General features: G+C 47.2%; 1 protein-coding gene across 1 annotated transcript in view; it reads left to right on the top strand.

Moving 5' to 3' along the window:
• LOC139237981 (adhesion G protein-coupled receptor E5-like) overlaps nucleotides 1-22,812 on the top strand; it is a 73,271-nt gene extending 50,459 nt beyond the window's left edge. The window contains exons 7-16 of the mRNA XM_070867349.1: nucleotides 172-276; nucleotides 1,370-1,572; nucleotides 3,059-3,220; nucleotides 9,197-9,400; nucleotides 10,053-10,273; nucleotides 11,488-11,554; nucleotides 12,661-12,752; nucleotides 13,238-13,406; nucleotides 20,755-20,853; nucleotides 21,730-22,812. Coding sequence (XP_070723450.1) covers nucleotides 172-276; nucleotides 1,370-1,572; nucleotides 3,059-3,220; nucleotides 9,197-9,400; nucleotides 10,053-10,273; nucleotides 11,488-11,554; nucleotides 12,661-12,752; nucleotides 13,238-13,406; nucleotides 20,755-20,853; nucleotides 21,730-21,765 — 1,358 coding nt within the window. The 3' untranslated portion in view covers nucleotides 21,766-22,812. The remainder of the gene's footprint in view (nucleotides 1-171; nucleotides 277-1,369; nucleotides 1,573-3,058; nucleotides 3,221-9,196; nucleotides 9,401-10,052; nucleotides 10,274-11,487; nucleotides 11,555-12,660; nucleotides 12,753-13,237; nucleotides 13,407-20,754; nucleotides 20,854-21,729) is intronic.
• Nucleotides 22,813-23,323: the final 511 nt, after the last annotated feature.

Genomic DNA, 23,323 nt, shown 5'->3' with positions numbered 1-23,323 from the left:
AACTTCCATCCAGATTTGAAGGGAGATCACGGAGATACAAAGCCGTAACTAGAAAGAACCCGACCCATCAGTACTGACGGCCTAATAGGAACTTGGACATGAATGATAATTTTAAAGAAAGAAATATGATGCGTGACAGCAGAACTTAACAGTCAACTCTTGCATTTTTAGAAATTGTAATAAGGCGCCAAATAAATCCTGAAGAACACTTAGCCGTATCGACACTGGGAAACACCTTGGAAGTCGATCCAGCTGTATTTGCAGAAATGGCATCAGGTAAAGTATCACTGCTAACTGTTGATTTATTATGGGTTAAGAAGGGCATTGCCCTGCGTTAGAAAGAATCCCAAGCCGTTTAGAACTGATAGGGGCTTTAAATTGGGCCCGTTTTTTGGGCACTACACAGCCTCCTAAGGCCTCAAAATAGCGGGCAGGAAGAGTGGGCCCAGCACCCACCATATTGGGAAAGGACAAACAAGAGGTGTCCTTTACTCCCACATGAAGCAAGCGTTAGGCCCTTTCCATATGCAAATAAGGGACCTATCACTGCTACATGGGTTCACAAACATTGGCTGCCTCGGAGGAAACCAACTCCAAGCGTCTCGAAAATAAAACAAAAGATAATTGCTTACCACAATTGCCGCCACTCCTGGACCCCGAGATCCTTGACCCCCCAACCTCCAAAAGTGGTAATTCCCGAATTTACACCCCCACTGCCACCTCCCCACAGTTCACAGGATACTTGTACCCATTTCTGCTCCCCCTCTGGCTCTCGGCACAGTTGGCTGTTTTATCCGTCTCTGGGCTGTCCTCTAGGGCCTGGCTGGGTGTAAGTTGCTGCCAACGCAGCTATGGCAGGTGTCAACTGTGGCTCAATACTCAGCACTCCCGCTTCTGAGTCAGTAGGTTGAGGGTTCGAGTCCCACTCCAGGGACTTGAGCACATAAAGCTAGGCTGACGCTCCCAGTACAGTGCTGCGGGAGTGCCGCACTGTCGGAGGTGCCGTCTTTCGGATGAGGCATCAAACCGAGGCCCCGTCTGCCCTCTCAGGTGGATGGAAAAGCTTCCAGGGCCGCAATTATTGGGCAGTAAGTGTCATGTGTAATGTCTGTCAGCTTGTAATGTTTGTAGCTCCACATTGCAGACGTATTGTGTACTGCAACTGCAGAGTTAATAATAAACAGAACCAGGCAGATTCCGGAGACTTACGAGAGAGCTGCCTGCCATGTTAGGAGCTGTGTGCGCTGTGCTCTGTGTGAATAAAACACAGGGCAGTAAGTGTCATGATAATGATGTGAGGGCTGAAAAATGTAGCTCGGTTCGTGTGATGGGCGTGGTACAATTTTGCTCGCTCTCATTTCACCAACAGATGGGACAATTCCTGCTGTTGGCTTAATTGTTTACAAAAACATGGAGGCCATTTTGGGCAAGAATGCTGAAGAGTTGGAGGACACAGCCGAACCTGATCGACACAGGGCGAAGTTGAGCTCACAAATATTAACGGTGGTGATAAGCAACAGGAACAGAACCTTTCGTACCCATCCCATCACCCTCACCTTCAACCACAGCAAGGTTTGCATAACACCATTTCGCAATCTTCATTTGCCAGTGGCATCATTGCTTTTTCAGTCTATGGGAACCATTTCAATCCTCTTGTAGTTGAAATCAAGGAAGCTACAAGTCTTGCTTTTCTGTCAGCTCGAAGCTAACGTGACCTAGGCTGGGGGGGGGGGGGGGGGGGTTGAGTGGGGGACTTTACAGATAATCTGTCTGCGCCTGGCTCCTACTCCCATTGATCGATTCCCATGGAGGGGGGAGCACGGCGCTCCCTCCGCCCAACTCGCTCTTCTCTATTGTGACATAACACCAGGAGGCGGAGACTCCAGGTTGCCCCGGAAACGCTCAGCTGACGGCCAGCGGCAAGTGTGCCCGCGTGAGGCGATGGCCAGAAGTGGGAGCTGGCCAATGCCAAGGCCCCAAAGGGTGATTGATCTCGGGCCAATGGTCAAGATGGCAGAGGAACTAAGCGAGAATTCAGGCCACTCCAACAAGCCCAGCTCGCCAATTCTGCTGCCCTGTGAACGGTTCAGGGTGCCATCTCCTGTTGTGCAGACGACCTCGCCCCAGGATTTGGGATGGGGGTCACAGCGAAGGCCGCCCAGCAGGTGAGAGGTCATATCTAGACAACCAACTTGAACAATTCTACTTTAATTGCCCCAATTTTCAGCTGGTCCTTTCACCTGCTGGAAGCAGGGGTAATCCTGCTCCTAACATAAGAACATAAGAACATAAGAAATAGGAGCAGGAATAGGCCATACAGCCCCTCGAGCCTGCTCTGCCATTTAATACGATCATGGCTGATCCAATCATGGACTCAGATCCAATTCCTTGCCCGCTCCCCATAACCCCTTATTGGTTAAGAAGCTGTCTATCTCTGTCTTAAATTTATTCAATGTCCCAGCTTCCACAGCTCTCTGAGGCAGCGAATTCCACAGATGTACAACAACCCTCAGAAGAAATTCCTCCTCATCTTAGTTTTAAATGGGCAGCCCCTTATTCTAAGATCATGCCTCCTAGTTCTAGTCTCCCCTATCAGTGGAAACATCCTCTCTGCATCCACCTTGTTAAGTCCCCTCATAATCTTATACGTTTCAATACGATTACCTCTCGTTCTTCTGAATTCCAATGAGTAGAGGCCCAACCTGCTCAACCTTTCTTCATAAGACACCCCCTTATACCCGAGAACTTTTGAATTGTGGTGAGGGTTTCTGCCTCTACTACCTTTTCAGGTAGTAAGTTCCAGACCCCCCACCCACTCTGGGTGAAGAAATTTCCCCTCAAATCCCCTCTAAACCTCCACCCAATAACTTTAAATCTATGCCCCCTGGTTGTTGACCCTGTAATATAGCACCACCTTCTGGAGTACTGTGGTAATGCAGCCACTGCTGTTTATACAATAAAAGGAATGACATCATCTTGAGGTGTGTGCTTTAGTGATGTCATAAGGCAATATCACCGACCCATGGATTCCTGAAAGATTCCCTTGCCTTTTCTACAGATCAATAAAAATGAGGCAAATATAAGCTGCGTCTACTGGAATCGCACAGCGAGTGGGAGCCTCTGGTCTACCGAAGGCTGTGAATTGGTGAGCTGTAACAGAACACACACCGTGTGCCGAGTGTTCCACCTCTCCAGTTTTGCCGTGCTGATGGCGCTAAAGGTACAAATGTTCGGGGGTAATCCGCCATGTAAACCAGCAGGTCCGTGTCGGCAGAGGGAGGCAGGGAGAAAGTGTTATGTCTGTAATGTACTTGTGAATGACTCCACGAGGCAATGTATTGTACTCAAACTGTAGTGACCTTGGTCCTTTATTCATAACTCCAGAGCGAGGCACAAGCATGATGGGCAGCCTTTTATACTGGGCCCTGCACAACTATGCAGGTGACCCTCCGGTCTCCTACCACAGTGCCCTCTGGTGGACAGCCTCTGCCACAGGGGCAGGAAACCCTGGTCTCCACCAGTTGCACCCTCTAGTGGTGCCAGCAAGGTATACACAGAGTGTAAACTTTATTGCTAGTACATACAGTGACTACACAGAGCATATATAACAGAGAGGTTCATAAACATGGTTACACAGCAGAAAGCAGAGAGAGGTTGAGAAGCTGTGAAGCGGAGAGGACCAGGCAAATGGAGAAAGAGAGACTTGTATTTATATAGCGCCTTTCATGACCACCAGACATCTCAAAGCGCTTTACAGCCAATGAAGTACTTTTGGAGTGTAGTCACTGTTGTAATGTGGGAAATGCGGCAGCCAATTTGCGCACAGCAAGCTCCCACAAACAGCAATGTGGTAATGACCAGATATTCTGTTATGTTGATTGAGGGATAAATATTGGCCCAGGACACCAGGGATAACTCCCCTGCTCTTCTTCGAAATAGTGCCGTGGGATCTTTTATATCTACCTGATGGGGCCTCGGTTTAACGTCTGATCTGAAAAACGGCACCTCCGACAGTGCAGCACTCCCTCAGCACCATCATCATAGGCAGTCCCTCGGAATTGAAGAAGACTTGCTTCCACTCTTAGCATGAGTTCTTAGGTGGCTGAACAGTCCAATACGAGAACCAGTCTCTATCACAGGTCAGACAGATAGTCATTGAGGGAAAGGTTGGGCAGGGAGCCTGGTTTGCCGCACGCTTCTTCCACTGCCTGCGCTTGATTTCTGCATGCTCTCGGCGACGATACTCGAGGAGCTCAGCGCCCTCTCGAATGCACTTCCTCCACTTAGGGCGGTCTATGGCCAAGGACTCCCAGGTGTCAGTGGGGATGTCGGACTTTATCAAAGGCTTTGAGGATCTCCTAGTAACGTTTCCACTGCCCACCTTTGGCTCGTTTGCCGTGGACGAGTTCCGAGTAGAGCGCTTGTTTTGGGAGTCTCGTGTCTGGCATGCGGACTATGTGGCCTGCCCAGCGGAGCTGATCAAGTGTGGTCAGTACTTCAATGCTGGGGATGTTGGCCTGGACGAGAACGCTAATGTTTGTGCGCCTATCCTCCCAGGGGATTTGCAGGATCTTGCGGAGACATCGTTGGTGGTATTTCTCCAGCGACTTGAGGTGTCTACTGTACATGTTCCACGTCTCTGAGCCATACAGGAGGCAGGTATTACTACGACCTTGTAGACCATGAGCTTGGTGACCGTTTTGAGGGACTGATCTTCAAACGCTCTTTTCCTTAGCTGGCCGAAGGCTGCACTGTCGCACTGGAGGCGGTGTTGGATCTTGTCGTCGATGCCTGCTCTTGTTGATAGGAGGCTCCCGAGATATGGGAAATGGTCCATGTTGTCCAGGGCCAAGGGGGGCAGTGCTGTCCAGCGAGGACAGGCTGGTGGAGGACCTTTGTCTTACTAATGTTTAGTGTAAGGCCCATGCTTTCATACGCCTCGGTAAATACATCGACTATGTCCTGGAGTTCAGCCTCTGTGTGTGTACAGACGCAGGCGTCGTCCGCGTACTGTAGCTCGACGACAGAGGTTGGGGTGGTCTTGGACCTGGCCTGGAGACGGCGAAGGTTGAACAGCTTCCCACTGGTTCTGTAGTTTAGTTCCACTCCAGCGGGGAGCTTGTTGACTGTTAGGTGGAGCATGGCAGCGAGGAAGATTGAGAAGAGGGTTGGGGCGATGACGCAGCCCTGCTTGACCCCAGTCCGGACATGAATTGGGTCTGTGATGGATCTGTTGGTAAGGATCACGACCTGCATGTCGTCGTGGAGCAGGCGGAGTATGGTGATGTACTTTTGGGGGCATCCGAAACGGAGGAGGACGCTCCATAGACCCTCGCGGTTGACAGTGTTGAAGGTCTTTGTAAGCTCGAAGAAGGCCATGTGTAAGTGCTGGCACTGTTCCCTGCATTTTTCCTGCAGCTGTCGCGCTGCAAGGATCATGTCCGTTGTGCCCCGGAGGGGACAAAATCCGCACTGTGACTCCGGGAGGAGCTCCTCGGCCACGGGGAGAAGACGGTTGAGGAGGACACTAGTGACAACTTTCCCAGTGGTTGATAGCAGGGAGATTCCTCTGTAGTTGCCGCAGTCGGACCTGTCCCCTTTTTTAAAGGTGGTCATGATTACTGCATCTCTGAGATCTCCCGGCATTCTCTCCGCTCTCCAGATGAGAGAGATGAGGTCGTGTATTCGCGCCAGTAGTGCCTCTCCACCATACTTCAGTGCCTCAGCAGGGATTCCATCCGCTCCCGTAGCCTTGTTGTTTTTTTAGCTGTTTTATGGCTTTTTCTACCTCGTGCAGTGTTGGGGTCTCACTGAGGTGGTGGCGAGTAGCATGCTGCAGGATGGAGTCGAGAACACTCGAGTCAAAGGCAGAGTCTCGATTTGAGGAGATCTTCGAAGTGTTCCTTCCAGCGGGTCCTGACTGCCTCAGTGTCCTTGATGAGTGTTTCCCCGTTCTTGGCCAGCAGTGGGGTGGGGCCTTGGGAGTTTGGTCCGTATGTGGCCTTGACTGCGGTGAAGAACCCTCGCACATCATGGCTGTCGGCCAGCTGCTGTATCTCCTGTGCTTTCTCCATCTACCACCTGTTCTTTAGGTCCCGGGTTTTTTGTTGGACCTTAGCCTTTAGCTGTCTGTAATGCTGCTTTGCTGCTCCCGAGTTGGGTTGCTGTTTAAGGCTCAGAAATGCCCTGCGTTGCGATCTATTAGCTCTTGGATCTCTTGCTCATTCTCATCAAACCAGTCCTGGTGTTTCCTGGTTGAGTGACCAAACGTTTTTTTGCAGACACTGGTTATGGTGGCCTGGAGGGCAGACCAAGCACTGTGGGCATTCTGCATCTCAGGGTCATCAAGGTACGCCAGGTTAGCTGTGAGGCTAAGCTGGCGTGCCCTCAGCACTGCACTGGGAGTGTCAGCCTAGATTTATGTGCTCAAGTCCCTGGAGTGGGATATAGAGAGAAAACATAGAAGGACACAAATATCGAAAAAGAGAGGGAGAGTTAATAAATAAAAGTTACCATGAAAATAGCAGACAGGAATCCCAGCTGAAAAAAAGACTTGCATTTATATAGAACCTTTCACAGCCTCAAGCAATGTTCCCTTAAAGCCATGTAGCTGTTCAGCCGGCTTTTAAGTTGGGGAAAAAAAACCCCGCATGTGCTGAATTTAGAATGGGGCCCATTAAAGGGGCCACATGGCCCCCCCCCCCCCCCCAAAATAATAGTGAACATTGACCTTCAGGATGTCAATCCCAGGATGTCGCAGCCAATGAAGTACGTTTGAGTGCAGTCACTGCTGTAACGCAGGAAACGCAGCAGCCAAGTAGTGCACAGCAAGCTCCCACACACAGCCGAGGAGAGTAAATATCAGCTCCAGGATTCCTGCTCCTCCTCACCATCCAGTGGCAAGTGGTCAGGATCGGCCTCGACTGCCCTGCTGGGAGCAGCCACTTAATTTGCAGGGCTGTGGAGAGAGAGCGGGGGGAGTGGGACTAATTGGACAGCTCTTTCATAGAGCCAGCACAGGAACAATGGGCCAGAAGGCCTCCTTCAGTGCTGTGTAACGACCAGAAGGCCATGTACAAGGGCTGGTGCTGCTCCCTGCATTTTTCCTGCCGCTGTCGCACTGTCAAAATCATGTCCGTTGTGCCCCGTAGGGGACTGAATCCGCACTGTGACTCCGGGAGGAGCTCCTCAGCCATAGGGAGAAGACGGTTGAGGAGGACTCCAGCAACAACTTTCCCAGTGGCTGATAACTGGGAGATTCCTCTGTAGTTGACCAAAGGCCACCCTAAGTGGAGGATAGTGCATCCGGGAGGGAGCTGAGCACCTCGAGTCTCATCGCCGAGTGCATGCAGAAATCAAGCGCAGGCAGCGGAAGGAGCGTGCGGCAAACCTGTCCCACCCTCCCTGTTCAGTATGCAATAACTGTTTGACTGAGTACTGTTTAACTCAAAGATGTATAACCCTGGCTCTGCTTTATTCAGGCCTAAAGTGACTAATGTACAAAATGGCTGGCCTTTGATACTTGGGCTGCGCACACGTTCGTGCAGCCCAATGGCCTCCAACAGTGATGCCATCTAGTGGCTAGTGATCCCAAAAGTACGTACATGACACCACCCTTTCCCACAACGACTATCTGTCCCACCTGTGACCGGGACTGTGGTTCTCGTATTGGACTGTTCAGCCACCTAAGGACTCATTTTTAGAGTGGAAGCAAGTCTTCCTCAATTCCGAGGGACTGCCTATGATGATGATGTAACGACCAGATAATTAGTTTTAGCAATGTTGATTGGTGGATAAATATTGGCCAGGACACCGGGGATAACCGCCCCCCCCTGCTCTTCTTCAAAAATGATTGTGTCAAGTGTTCAGACTCATATCAGGAACAGGGAGTTCCAGTCACAGCATTCCTTAGCGGAGCAGTCCTTCTACAGACCATGTGACAGAATCCTCAACCTATTTTTATAAAGCTATTGCACTGATGACTGATAGCCGAGCTCTTTATGATTCTGCAGCTAGGCTTGTAAAAATACCTGGCAACATTTAACATCGTTAACTATTTGTAATCAAAATTGTTTTTAGTTTTTTTTAATGCATTGTATTCTGAAGATTTAAATTACTGCACACTTTGTTAAAATTATTCATATATATATAAATATATGAACCCGGCCCATTAAACCACTGACTAAGTACAAATTATGCAATGGTAGATTCTGCAGCCAGCCACTTAATCTGAATTAAAGTTCAAATCGTTGAAGGTGGCAGGGCAGGTTGAGAAAGCGGTTAAAAATGTACACCGGATCCTGGGCTTCATAAATAGAGGTATAGAGTACAAAAGCATGGAATTTATGATGAACCTTTATAAAACACTGGTCCCACCTTGACTAAGTGTTGTGTCCAGTTATGGGCCCCGCACTTTAGGAAGGATGTGAAGGCCTAAGGGAGGGTGTAGAAAGGTTTTACAAGGATGGTTCCAGTGATGAGAGACTTCAGTTATGTGGATAAACTGGAGAAGTTAGCACAGGTGACCAAAAGCTTGGTCAAAGAGGTAGGTTTTAAGGAGCGTCTTGAAGGAGGAAAGAGGTAGAGAGGCTGAGAAGTTTAGGCAGTGAGTTTCAGAGCTTGGGGTCCCAGGCACTGCCAGCGATGGTTGAGCGATTATAATCAGGGATGCTCAGGAGGGCAGAATTAGAGGAGTGCAGACATCTCTCGGGGGGTTGTGGGGCTGGAGGAGATTAGAGATAGGGAGGAGCGAGGCCATGGAGGGATTTGTAAACCAGGATGAGAATTTTGAAATCGTGGCGTTGCTTAACCGGAAGCCAATGTAGGTCAGCGAGCACAGGGGGTGATGGGTGAGCTGGACTTGGTGCGAGTTAGGACACGGGCTGCCGAGTTTTGGATCACCTCTAGTTTAGGTAGGGTAGAATGTGGGAAGCCAGCCAGGAGTGCGTTGGAATAGTCAAGTCTAGAGGTAGCAAAGGCATGGGTGAGGGTTTCAGCAGCAGATGAGACGGCGATGTTAGAGGTGGAAATAGGCGGGCTTAGTTATGCCGCGGATATGTGGTCGAAAGCTAATTTCATGACACCAATAGTCTGGCTTCGCCTCAGACAGGAGTTGGGGACAATGTAATAATACATGAAGGAAAATGGAATTGTTAAATGATCCCGGACGACTGATCTTCCTGTATTGTGTTGACAGAAACTCCCAGAGGTGTTTGCGCTGAAAGTCATCACCTACGTTGGATTAAGCATCTCGCTGGTGTGTCTGTTCATGGCATTACTCACTTTTGTCACTTGCTATCCCCTTAAAGACACAAGGCGTATCATCCACATGAACCTGTGCCTGAGTTTGTTCATCGCAGATTTCTTCTTCCTTTTTGGAATCTCCCTGACGGGGTATCGGGTAAGAAAGCCTAATGATTGTTCAGTTAAAGTGACGACATGCTGACGGGGAAGCGGTCTAACGCACCTAATCGTCCTTTCCTGTCCCGTCAGCCACACGGTCTGGTCATGTATTCGTTGGGGAAAAAGGTTCCAGTCCGACTACATCCCACTAAGGCCAGCCGCTCACCCGTTCGGTCAGCTCAGGGGCAGTGCCAGCTGTGGCTCAGTGGGTAGCACACTCTGCCTCTGAGACAAAAGGTCGGGGGTTCTAAGTCCTACTCCAGGAATGTGAGGGAGCGCCGCACTGTCGGAGGTGCCGTCTTTCGGATGAGACGTTAAACCGAGGCCCCGTCTGCTCTCTCAGGTGGGCGTAACGAAGAAGAACAGGGGAGCTATCCCCGGTATACTGGCGCCGATATTTATCCCTCAATCAATGTCACTTGGATGATTTGGTCATTATCACATTGGTGTGTGGGAGCTTGCTGTGCGCAAATTGGCTGCCGCGTTTCCCACATTACAACAGTGACTACACTCCAAAAGTACTTCATTGGCTGTAAAGCGCTTTGGGATGTCCAGTGGTTGTGAAAGGCGCTCTATAAATACAAGTCTTCCTTCTGATCTATTTTGCATTCACTGGCGTACTGAACTCACGCCGTGACTTTTCTGTTTAGATATTTTGTGGAGTCATCGCAGCAGTTCTCCACTACTCCTTCCTGTCAATGTTCGCCTGGATGTTCCTGGAAGGTGTCCAGCTCTACCTGATGGTGGAGGTGGTTTTCGCACCAAGGGTTCCTTTCGAGAGGTACATTTACTGGATTGGTTACGGAGTTCCGGCTCTGATAGTGGCAATTTCAGCAGCAGTTTATTGCGAAGGATATGGTACCCCATCTTCGTGAGTTTCCATTTTTATGTGTCTTCTTATGAATGCTGAATCTTATATGTGTCGCTTACTCTGATCTGGGATGAAGGTTGTACTGTTATGTCCCCTGTTATGTTTAAGTATCAGCTGTGGCTCAGTGGGCAGCACACTCTGCTTCAGAATCAGAAGGTTGTGGGTTCAAGGCACACTCCAGGAACTTGAGCATGTCAATCTAGGTTGACACTCCCAGTGCACTGTGTTGTTGGAGGTGCTGCCTTTCAGATGAGATGTTAAACCGAGGCCCTGTCTGCTCTCTCAGGTGGACGTAAAAAATTCCGTGGCACTATTTTGAAGAAGAGCAGGGGAGTTATCCCCGGTGTCCTGGCCAATATTTATCCCTCAATCATCAACAAAAACAGATTATCTGGTCATTATCACCTCGCTGTTGCTGTGCGCAAATTGGCTGCTGTGTTTCCCACATTACAACCGTGACTACACTCCAAAATTGCTTAATTACTTTAAAGTGCTTTGGGATGTCCGGTGGTCCAGAATCGAGGCAGCAGAGAATAAGCAGTCATGCATATTCAGAGAGATACAGGATCCAGGTAAGGACATGTGGCTGGAGAAGATGTCCCCAAATTAGGGGGATGGTAGTATAGTGGTTATGTTACTGGACTAGTAAGCCAGAGGCCTGGAAAATGATCTGGGGACATGAGTTCAAATCCCACCATGGCAACTGGGGAATTTAAATTCAGTTAATTAAATAAATCTGGTTTACTAATTTCCTTTTTAGGGAAGGAAATCTGCCGTCCTTACCCAGTCCGGCCTATGTGTGACTCCAGACTCTCAACAATGTGGTTGACTCTGACATGGCCCTGCGAAACACTCAGTTGTGCAAAACCTCTACGACAAAGTCAGCACTGTGGGAGCACCTTCACCACACGGGACTGCAGCGGTTCAAGAAGGCGGCTCACCACCACCTTCTCAAGGGTGATTAGGGATGGGCAATAAATGCCGGCCTTGCCAGCGACGCCCACATCCCGTGAACAAATGAATAAATAGGATGGGGCTGAGGCAATGAAGGATTTGAAAAGAAGGCGAAAGATCTTGGAGGCACTGCCAGGACGCTGGGAGCCAGTGCAAGATCATGCAGGCCTTGGTTAGCTGATTGTGACAATGTTGTCTACCTTTACAGGAACCAGGCACGTTCCAACTAGTATTGACTGCCTTTTATCTTCTTCTCGCAGATGCTGGCTCACGACGAAGAGGTACTTTGTATTCAGCTTCTTTGTGCCCGTTTTGATCATCAGCACTGTAAGTTTGATCAAAAGAAACAGAACACAAATATTTCAGATATGCTATCGTGTCAAACTGAAGGTTCACTTTGTGCTCTTGAAACCTACTGTAATATGGAGGGTGGGGATTGAGGGGGGGGTGGGGGGGGGAAAGGAGGGAGAGTCGGTGGAGAGGGGGGGCGGAACGGTGGAGATGGGGGAAGTCGATGGAGGGGCAGTAGCCCACATCCGATCACTGCCCAATGCCCTCTTCTGGGCAATGTGTATGTGGACACGTTGGTTAAACAGCTTGCTGAAACTCACTGTCATGCTAATACAAGAAGAAAGGACACCGAGATGAAGGATTAATGGGCTTCCAGTAACTAAAGAACTGTGTCCGACTATGGTTATTGCCTTTCAATAAAAGCAAACCTCCTTGTATGGATTGGATGACGAGCTGCAATGTTCCACCCCACCGCCCATCAGGGCACCAAAAGGTGTTTTCAGATGAAAGATTTTATTTTAGTTTTCCTCTCTCCCTCTCGAAGAGACCAACTCTCGCTGGAGTCGCGTTCCATCAGCATTGGTTGTCCTCTGGTATGTCGGCCAATTGACATCTTCCTTGTGTGAGCCTGGACATTGAGTGAGGGTAGATGGTTCCATCGCCCAACCCAATCCCAATCTTACATTCCCGCACATACTCGCCTCTGGCTGGGTTTGCCGGACAGCGATCTGAGGGATTCCCAGCTGATGTATCCCTCCCTCACACTCCATTCTAAGACCCAATGGAAACACCATTACCGTCTCTCTGCTAACGCAGTGTAATAGAGCTCCACCTAGTGGACTACTGATGGAATAACAACCAGTGATGTAATGACAGTAAAAGATCATGTGGCAAGGTCATGTGACACAGTTCTGTTGGGAGCCATCTTGTAGTGCGTGTGCTTGTGGAGTGGTGTCTAAAGATATCACTCAGCATGTACGGGAGACGGAAACTGGGAACTTCTAGTCTGTATAGATTGGCAATTCACTGGCTAAAGTCACTGACCCATCAAGGGCGATGTGACAATTGCCTATTCACCTTTTGAGTACTGCATCACTTTTAGGATGTTTAACATTAAATTTTAATTTTAACTTTAATTGCAGGTCAATTTAATCTTCCTTTGCAAAACATTGATGAGGTTGAAAGAGCAAATGTCAAACATCTATACTGAGCAGACGAACATGAAAAAGAATCGGTAAGTGCTTGACAACCTGTTACTGCTCGACTTAGCTTGGCCCTTCTCCAATTGAATGGCATTTTCCAAAATCTCTCTCGGCCTTCCGTCCAATCACTGTTCACTGAGCGCCTCACATGTAAAATTAGTCTCCCTTAATGGGTTACTGCAAATGTCAAATGACCACATATCCGCAGCATAACTAAGACTGCCTATTTCCACCTCCGTAACATTGCTTGCCTCCGCCCCTGCCTCAGCTCATCCGCTGCTGAAACCCTCATCCATGCCTTTGTTACCTCTAGACTTGGCTATTACAATGCACTTCTGGCTGGCCTCCAACGTTCTACACTACGTAAACTTTAGGTCATCCAAAATCACTGCTGCCCGGATTAATTTCATTATAAGGATCACCATATTATAAATATTACTGTTGAACACTACTACTGTTATTTATTCCATCGCTGTAGTTGGAGACTGAATAATTTGATAAATGATTGTTTTTACAGAGTATTTACACTGACAGCTATTGGTCAGTTGGTCATCCTGGGCTGTACCTGGATAGTGGGTGCGTTTTATATCCACAACGCAACCATTCCAATGATGTTCATCTTCACCATATTAAACTGTTTCCAGGGGATGTTCATTTATATCATGCACTGCCTGATGTATAAAAAGGTAAGTCCTAATTCCTTTATTTCACGTGTTCTCCACACACTTTGGTGTCTTGTGCACCCAAGTATTCATGCAAGAAGGTGTCTTAAGCTCTTCTCTCCTCTCCTGAAGGCGCTGACGTCTCGAGAGCGGCCTAGCTCTAATTTTAAGACGATGCCCCCTCCGTTCTTGACTCCTGCCAGAGGAAATAGTTTCCCCATATCTACCCCACCTTTAACACCTCAATCAGGTCTCCCCTCAAACTTCTGTACTCAAGGGAATGCAAGTCAAGTTCACGAAACATGTCCGCATCATTCAACCCTCTGGGATATTGTCCAAGTGTCCTCTCCCGAAGTCGCTGTCCTTTCCTAGGATAAAGTTCAATGCATTCCAATTGCCCAAATAGTCACCTTCCTGTCTGAGTATTGGCCATGGCTATTGGGGCCATCTATACAAGATGATCACTAATTAATCCAGTAAGGGATTCAGGAGAAATTACTTTACTCCGAGAATGTGGAACCTGTCGCCACAGGAAATGGCTGAGGCGACTAGCGGATGGGGCATTTAAGGGGCAGTTAGAGAAAGGAATCGAAGGTTATGTTGATGGGGTTAGATGAAGAGGGCTGGGAGGAGGCTCATGTGGAGCATAAACACCGGCACGGAGCCGTTGGATCGAATGGCCTGTCCTCTGTGCTGTGCATTCGATGGGGGCAAACATCGCGGTCTCTACGGGCGCGTACGATGTGTGCATGTAACGGTAGGGGTCCCGCAAGCACCGGTTCTCGGCACGCCATGTGCATGCGCCGAAATCCAGCACTTGCAATCTGTTAAAAGTTAATTTGACAGTTCCAACGCATCCCCGGAACAAGGGCCTTTGCGGGCGGAGAGTTGGGCTATTTGTCCAACTCTTACCCAGTGAATGTCCTTCAAACTGTTACGCCTGTCCATTGAGGTAAGTTTATTTTTACCCCTATTACAACATACGCAAAAGAACTCAAAAAAAAAAAAAAAATACGTTTTTGTCTAACATTTAATCAAATTCAATTTTAATGACTTTTAAACATGTGAAGTGTGTTTCTTATTTGTTTAAAATGTATGCGTTTTTGGGGGGTATTCTCATTGATAGAAATGTGATCTCCGTACAAACGGAACTTACCATTACTGTGAATGGGGATACGTCATTTTGATTGGTTGGTCCGGCCCATGTGATCCCAGTCTGCGCGTACGCTCCTGGAATACATGGGGCCCCCACGTTGGACTACACAGCTAGGCCTCGGAGCGCAAGTCCACGTTCCTCCAGGACCACCAGGTATTTTTGTAAAAAAAAAAATTTGGTCTGATGCGTCCGCCCACGGGAAACCATCGACCGCAATTTTTGGCCAGATGTCATTCTCTGCTTGGAGACTTTCTTGCCTTCAGCTGCTGTGCATACGCGCACTCTTCCAGCAGAGGGCACTAGATCATAAGCAATAGGCCAGCAGAGCTTCCTTTCCCCAACACAGGCAACAGAGATCAATAACAGCACCTCCCACTTCCACCATCGCCCAGATCAGCTAACGCAGTACAGACCGGGAACCGAAAATGAGGTCTTGCTGATCTGTGCAGCTCACTGATTCGCTGAATAAACACACTGAAATTCGAAGAAGAAATGCCTTTGAAAGGAGTTTGAGGTGATCCAATACTCGGCTGCCCCGTGTCCTAACTCACACCGAGTCTTGCTCACCCATCGCCCGCTGTGCTTGCTGCCCCGTGTCCTAACTTATACCGAGTCCTGCTCACCCATCACCCACTGTGCTCGCTGACCGATATTGGCTCCTAGTTAACCAACACCTCGATTTTAAAAATTCTCATCCTTGTTTACAAATCCCTCCATGGCCCTCGCCCCTCCCTATCGCTGTAATCTCCTCCAGCCCCAAGATGTCTGCGCTCGTCTAATTCTGCCCTCTTGAGCATCCCTGATTATAATCGCTCAACCATCGGTGGCCGTGACTTCTGTTGCTTGGGCCCCAAGTTCTGGAACTCCCTCCCTAAACCTCTCCGCTTCTCTACCCCTCTTTCCTCCTTTAAGACACTCCTTTAAAACCTACCTCTTGGACCAAGCTTTTGATCACCTTTTGATACATTCTACTGTGGCTCAGTGTCAAATGTATTTGTTTTGTCATAAAACACTCCTGTGAAGCGCCTTGGGACATTTTACTTTATTTAAGGCGCTGTATATATACAAGTTGTTGTTGAGTTTAATTTCGTGACTTTGTCATTGAAGAATTTGTCCTTGGAGGTATGGTAGCATGGTCGTTATGTTACTGAACCAGTAATTCAGAGGCCTGGACTAATGATTAGAAGACCCGATTTCAAATCCCACCACAGCAGCTGGGGAATTTAAATTCAGTTCATTAAATAAATCTGGATTAAAAGCTAGTGTCTGTCATGATGACCATGAAACAGGATTGTTGTAAAAATGCATCTGGTTCACTAATGTCCTTTAGGAAAGGAAATCTGCTGTCCTTACCCAGTCTGGCCGATATGTGACTCCAGACCCACAGCAATGTGGTTCACTCTTAACTGCCCTCTGAAATGGCCTAGCGAGACAATCCGTTGGATTCAAGAAGAGGGCCTTCATGAAGGCAACCAGGGATGGGCAATAATTGCCAGTGATGCCCACATCCCATGAACACCTTTTTATTTTTATTTTTATTTTAAATGCCACAGATGTCTCTTTTTATTGAGATGCCTAGATCAAGAGCAAGGTCCCACTGTACCAGTCAGGTGGACTGCAAAGTCTTTTCAAGTCCAGTAGTTTTTTTTCCCTGTTTTGCAACGGAAGGCAAGTCAATGAAAGAGTGATTAATGATTAGACAATGGGTAGGTAGAGAGAGAGGATGAAAAAGTCATTACACTGGAACAATTAGCAGTGTTAATGAGATGTGTTGGCGAAACTATCACAGGATGTCCATCAGATATAGGAGTAGGAGTCGACCATTCGGCCCCTCGAGCCTGCTCTGCCATTCAGTGAGATCATGACTGATCTGATCTTGACTTCAACTCCACTTTCCTGTTCCCAATGGAGTTGTGTACAGACCACCAAACAGTAGTAGTGAGGTTGGGGACAGCATCAAACAACAAATAAGGAATGTGTCTAATAAAAGTACAGCAGTTATCATGGGTGACTTTAATCTACATATTGATTGGGCTAACCAAACTGGTAGCAATGCAGTGGAGGAGGATTTCCTGGAGTGTATTAGGGATGGTTTTCTCGACCAATATGTCGAGGAACCAACTAGAGAGCAGGCCATCCTAGACTGGGTGATGTGTAATGAGAAGGGACTAATTAGAAATCTTGTTGTGCGAGGCCCCTTGGGGAAGAGTGACCATAATATGGTAGAATTCTTTATTAAGATGGAGAGTGACAGTTAATTCGGAAACTAGGGTCCTGAACTTAAGGAAAGGTAACTTCGACGGTATGAGATGTGAATTGGCGAGAATAGACTGGCAGAGGATACTTAAAGGGTTGACGGTGGATAGGCAATGGTAAACATTTAAAGATCACGTGGATGAACTTCAGCAATTGTACATCCCTGTCTGGAGTAAAAATAAAAAGGGAAGGTGTCTCAACCATGGCTAACAAGGGAAATTAAGGATAGTGTTAAAGCCAAGGAAGAGGCATATAATTTGATGAGAAAAAGCAACAAACCTGAGGACTGGGAGAAATTTAGAATTCAACAGAGGAAGACTAAGGGTTTAATTAAGAGGGGGAAAATAGAGTACAAGAGGAAGCTTGCCGGGAACATAAAAACTGACTGCAAAAGCTTCTATAAATATGTGAAGAGAAATAGATTAGTGAAGACAAACAGGTCCCTTGCAGTCGGATTCAGGTGAATTTATAATGGGGAACAAAGAAATGGCAGACCAATTGAACAAATACTTCGGTTCTGTCTTCACGAAAGAAGACACAAATAACCTTCCGATTGTACTAGGGGACAGAAGGTCTAGTGAGAAAGAGGAATTGAAGGATATCCTTCTTTGTTGGGAAATTGTGTTCGGGAAATTGATGGGATTGAAAGCTGATAAATCCCCGGGGCCTGATAATCTGCATCCCAGAGTACTTATGGAAGTGGCCCTAGAAATAGTGGATGCATTGGTGATCATTTTCCAACAGTCTATTGACTCTGGATCAGTTCCTATGGACTTTTTAAAAAAGGAGGGAGAGAGAAAATGGGTAATTATAGACCGGTTAGCCTGACATCAGTAGTGGGGAAAATGTTAGATTCTATCATTAAGGATGAAATAGCAGCGCATTTGGAAAGCAGTGACAGGATCGGTCCAAGTCAGCATGGAGTTATGAAAGGGAAATCATGCTTGACGAACCTTCTGAAATTTTTTGAGGATGTAACTAGCAGAGTGGACAAGGGAGAACCAGTGGATGTGGTGTATTTGGACTTTCAAAAGGCTTTTGACAAGGTTCCGCACAAGAGATTGGTGTGCAAAATCAAAGTGCATGGTACTGGGGGTAATATGCTGACGTGGATAGAGTACTGGTTGGCAGACAGGAAGAAGAGAGTCTGGATAATCGGGTCCTTTTCAGAATGGCAGGCAGTGACTAGTGGAGTGCCACAGGGCTCAGTGCTGGGACCCCAGCTATTTACAATATACACTAACGATTTAGATGAAGGAATTGAGTGTAATATCTCCAAGTTTGCGGATGACACTAAACTGGGTGGTGGTGTGAGCTGTGAGGAGGACACTAAGAGGCTGCAGGGTGACTTGGACAGATTAGGTGAGTGGGCAAATGCATGGCAGGTGCAGTATAATGTGGATAAATGAGGTTATCCATTTTGGGAGCAAAAACACGAAGGCAGAATATTATCTGAATGGCGGCAGATTAGGAAAAGGGGAGGTGCAACGAGACCTGGGGGTCATGGTTCATCAGTCATTGAAAGTGGGCATGCAGGTACAGCAGGTGGTGAAGAAGGCAAATGGCATGTTGGCCTTCATAGCTAGGGGATTTGAGTATAGGAGCAGGGAGGTCTTTCTTCAGTTGTACAAGGCCTTAGTGAGGCCTCACCTGGAATATTGTGTTCAGTTTTGGTCTCTTAATCTGAGGAAGGACGTTCTTGATATTGAGGGAGTGCAGCGAAGGTTCACCAGACTGATTCCCGGGATGGCTGGACTGCCATATGAGGAGAGACTGGATCAACTGGGCCTTTATTCACTGGAGTTTAGAAGGATGAGAGAGGATCTCATAGAAACGTACAAGATTCTGACAGGACTGGACAGGTTAGATGTGGGAAGAATGTTACCGATGTTGGAAGTCCAGAACCAGGGGACATAGTCTTAGGATAAGGGATAGGCCATTTAGGACTGAGATGAGGAGAAACTTCTTCACTCAGAGTTGTTAACCTATGGAATTCCCTGCCGCAGAGAGTTGTTGATACCAGTTAATTTGGATATTTTCAAGAGGGAGTTTGATAAGGCCCTTACAGCTAAGGGGATCAATGGAGAGAAAGCAGGAAAGGGGTACTGAGGGAATGATCAGCCATGATCTTATTGAATGGTGGTGCAGGCTCGAAGGGCCAAATGGCCTACTCCTGCACCTATTTTCTATGTTTCTATGTTAACCCTTGACTCCCCCTGTAGTTCAAACATTGGTCTATCCCCGCCTTGAATATAGTGAATGACCCAGCCTCCACAGCTCTCTGGGGCAGAGAATGCCAAAGATTCAAGACCCTCAGAAGAAATTTCTCCTCATCTCCCTCTTAAATGGGCGACCCTTATTAAAAAAAACATAGAAACATAGAAAATAGGTGCAGGAGCAGGCCATTCAGCCCTTCTAGCCTGCACCGCCATTCAATGAGTTCATGGCTGAACATGAAACTTCAGTACCCCCTTCCTGCTTTCTCGCCATAACCCTTGATCCCCCGAGTAGTAAGGACTTCATCTAACTCCCTTTTGAATATATTTAGTGAATTGGCCTCAACTACTTTCTGTGGTAGAGAATTCCACAGGTTCACCACTCTCTGGGTGAAGAAGTTTCTCCTCATCTCGGTCCTAAATGGCTTACCCCTTATCCTCAGACTGTGACCCCTGGTTCTGGACTTCCCCAACATTGGGAACATTCTTTCTGCATCTAACCTGTCTAAACCCGTCAGAATTTTAAACGTTTCTATGAGGTCCCCTCTCATTCTTCTGAACTCCAGTGAATACAAGCCCAATTTATCCAATCTTTCTTGATAGGTCAGTCCCGCCATCCCGGGAATCAGTCTGGTGAACCTTCGCTGCACTCCCTCAATAGCAAGAATGTCCTTCCTCAAGTTAGGAGACCAAAACTGTACACAATACTCCAGGTGTGGCCTCACCAAGGCCCTGTACAACTGTAGCAACACCTCCCTGCCCCTGTATTCAAATCCCCTCGCTATGAAGGCCAACATGCCATTTGCTTTCTTAACCGCCTGCTGTACCTGCATGCCAACCTTCAATGACTGATGTACCATGACACCCAGGTCTCGTTGCACCTTCCCTTTTCCTAATCTGTCACCATTCAGATAATAGTCTGTCTCTCTGTTTTTACCACCAAAGTGGATAACCTCACATTTATCCACATTATACTTCATATTCTGAAACTATGCCTCCTAGTTTTAGATTCCCATGAGGGGAAACATCCTCTCTGCATCTACCCTGTCAAGCCCCCTCAGAAGCCCCCAAGTGGATTTGTAATGGTGTTCAGAGCAATTAGGGTGAAGCCTAATTATTTTGCTGTGACTGCATGACATTAGTCCCTGCAGCAATGCTGACCAGTCTAACCCAGAACTGTATCCATGCTTCTGCTTAAACACGATAACGAAAGCTGTCATTTACCTATCTCTGTCGTACCCTCCATCTTTACAATGCTCCAAGAACTCTGGCCTCTTGTACACCCCCAGTATCCTTCGCTCAACCATCGGTGGCCGTGCCTTCTGTTGCCTGGGCCCCAAACTCTGGAATTCCCTTCCTAAACCTCTCCACCTCTCTACCTCTCTTTCCACTTTTAAGACGCTCCTTAAAACCTACCTCTTGGACCAAGCATATGGCCACCTGTCCTAATGTCTCCTTATGTGGCTCAGTGTCAAATTTTCTCTGGTAAGGTTCCTGCGAAGCGCATTGGGACGTTCTACTCCATTGAAGGCGCTATATAAATGCAATTCATTGTTGGTTGTCAAGGTGATTGGGTAAGTAACTGAGCCAGACAAGATTAAATTCCAATCAAGCCCTGAGCTAAACTACTTCAGCACAGACCAGGGCTGGAACGCCGATCTTTGCTATGTTCTCGGTAGCTCACGCTGCCTTATATTTGTACGCAGTTCAAACTACAAATGTTCTTTGTCTTTGCCTCTAATAGGTGAGGGATGCCTATAAACGGTGTCTCAGCAAGTGTTTGAGGAAAACTTCAATATGGACCCCAATTCCAAACCCCAGCATACAGACATCATTGAGACAGGTAACATCTCCAAACCCTCTGGTGGAACATTGAGAACCACTTTCCTCAGATTGCAATACCTCATGAGCCATTCAACACAACCTGTGTGAAACACCAGGACGACCTGCCTTTACATAATAACATAAGAATTAGGAGCAGGAGTAGACCACACAGTCCCTCAAGCCTGCTCCGCTAGTCAATAAGATTCAAGACAACACCCTGACAGTGTCAACTGTGGCTCAGTGGGTAGCACTCTTGCCTCTGAGTCAGTAGGTTGTGGGTTCAAGTCCCAATCTACGCTGACACTCCCAGTGCAGTGCTAAGGGAGCGCTGCACTGTCGGAAGGGCCGTCTTTTGGATGAGGCGTTAAACCGAGGCCCCGTCTGCTCTCTCAGGTGGATGGAAAAGATCCCATGGCACTATTTCAAAGAAGAGCAGGGGAGTTATCCCCAGTGTCCTGGGGCCAATATTTATCTCTCAATCAACATAACAAAAACAGATTCTCTGGTCATTATCACATTGCTGTTAGTAGGAGCTTGCTGTGTGCAAATTGGCAGCCATATTTCCCACATTACAGTTGTTAATTGGCTGCAAAGCGTTTTGAGACGTCCGGTGGTCTTGAAAGGTGCTATAAAAATCCAAGTCTTTCTTTCTTTCTAATGTCCCATCTGAAAGATGGCAACTCTGACAGTGCAGCACTCCCTCAGCCTAGATTAATGTGCTCATGTCCCTGGAGTGGGACTTAAACCCACAAATCTCTGACTCCGAGGTGGGCGAGTGTGCTACTCAGTGAGCCACAGCTGACTTTCGAGAGGTTTTTAAAAAAAAAAAGACATTTACTCGAAAAGTTGTGATTGATTTTCTTCACCTAACTCCGTGTTTGTTCTTTCTGTTCAGAATACAGAGTCGACCACATCCGGAACCGCTCACTGACGCAACGCAGGGCTTGCTGGGCGACAACCTCTCATCGTAGCTTAGTCACCGTCTCCGCAAGCTGGGGTTTCACCAGCTGCGACCACACACTCGCTGGGCTGCGGGCACTCGAGGTGCACAGTGTTGCTCCTTGCCAATGTTGTACAGCACCGCTTACTTCCAATCACCGGCACTGTCCCAGAGACCAGCAACAGTGCGGTGGACGTAGAATGGGACTAGCCGCCTCCCCGACCACAGTGAGTTCTCCCTGGTGCCCTGGCCAACCAGTATACCTAAAAACAGATTTATTTCAGGACGCGTCTGCAGCCAACAAAGCGGATGTGCAGTTCCAGTGCTTTGGTTTTGTTTCTTGCCGCCTGTAACGTATCTGCTTTGTGGGCTCTTTTCTTGAGAATTCATAGCAACACATTGCTATTAAGAACTAGTTGGTTTATTAACAAAAGGTTTAACAATCACCGTTCGCCTTACCAGTTCATCCACTAGGCTCACAACCGCATGCCTCATCGTGAATGACCTAGACCTATTGAGTCTTGTGAACATCACGTGACTGGCTAAGCCACTCACAATGTAACAGCTCTACAACTATTTTAGTTGAAACAATAATCAAGTGCCCCCTGATTAAAGGGGTAAACAGTTACCCTAAGTTGGGTTCGAACCCACGTGGGTATAAACCCATTGGATCTTATGTCCAATGCCTTAACCACTAGGCCATCCTTATGCTTGCAACAGCTTCACAAACCTGTGAGCAGCCTCACAGATACATACATTGCGTTGCCGGACTTCCCAAAATCAGGGATAAAGAAGCCGATTTAGATAATTCTGTTTTAGAACTGTTAATTTTAAATAAAATTCAAATTGAGTTTATTTTTGTTTGTCCTTTGGGACAGCAGTTCTTTTACTGTTCCTGGTAGAATGAGATTAAATATTGATAATGATGTATATTTGTATGATAAGATTCTCTATTAAGGTATTGTCTGTTATATTCCACTGAAATGTTTATGCTGTAAAATGTACTTGGGGAATGGAATAAATATAGATTTCACTGTACACTTTGTGTAATTATTATAATATATCATAAATACAGAACTATTACACCGTCATCACACAAACTGTGTGACTATATAATATGCAAGAATATTACAGGATCATACATTGTTATTATTTGATGCGCTAGAATATTACAGTTCCAGCACAGTGATTATATATACATAGCAGTGCTACACTTCCACCATTCAAACTGTTGTTATATAATACACATGGATATTACACCGGCAATTTAACACCGTTGCTATATAATATACAAGAATATTGCATCTGAACAATAACACCAACTTGCATTTATATAGTGCCTTTAACATAGTAAAATGTCCCAAGGCGTTTAACAGGAGCGTTATCAAGCAAGATTTGACACCGAGCCACAGGAGTAGAAACATAGAAAATAGGAGCAGTGGTAGGCCATTCGGCCCTTCGAGCCTGCACCACCATTCAATATGATCATGGCTGATCCTCTATCTCAACACCATATTCCTGCTTTTTCCCCATACCCCTTGATGCCTTT

The sequence above is a fragment of the Pristiophorus japonicus genome, chromosome 24, assembly GCF_044704955.1.
Source record: "Pristiophorus japonicus isolate sPriJap1 chromosome 24, sPriJap1.hap1, whole genome shotgun sequence".
Lineage (NCBI taxonomy): Eukaryota > Metazoa > Chordata > Chondrichthyes > Pristiophoridae > Pristiophorus > Pristiophorus japonicus.
Note: the sequence above shows the minus strand (reverse complement) of the source record. Positions and strands in the feature narration are given on the sequence as shown.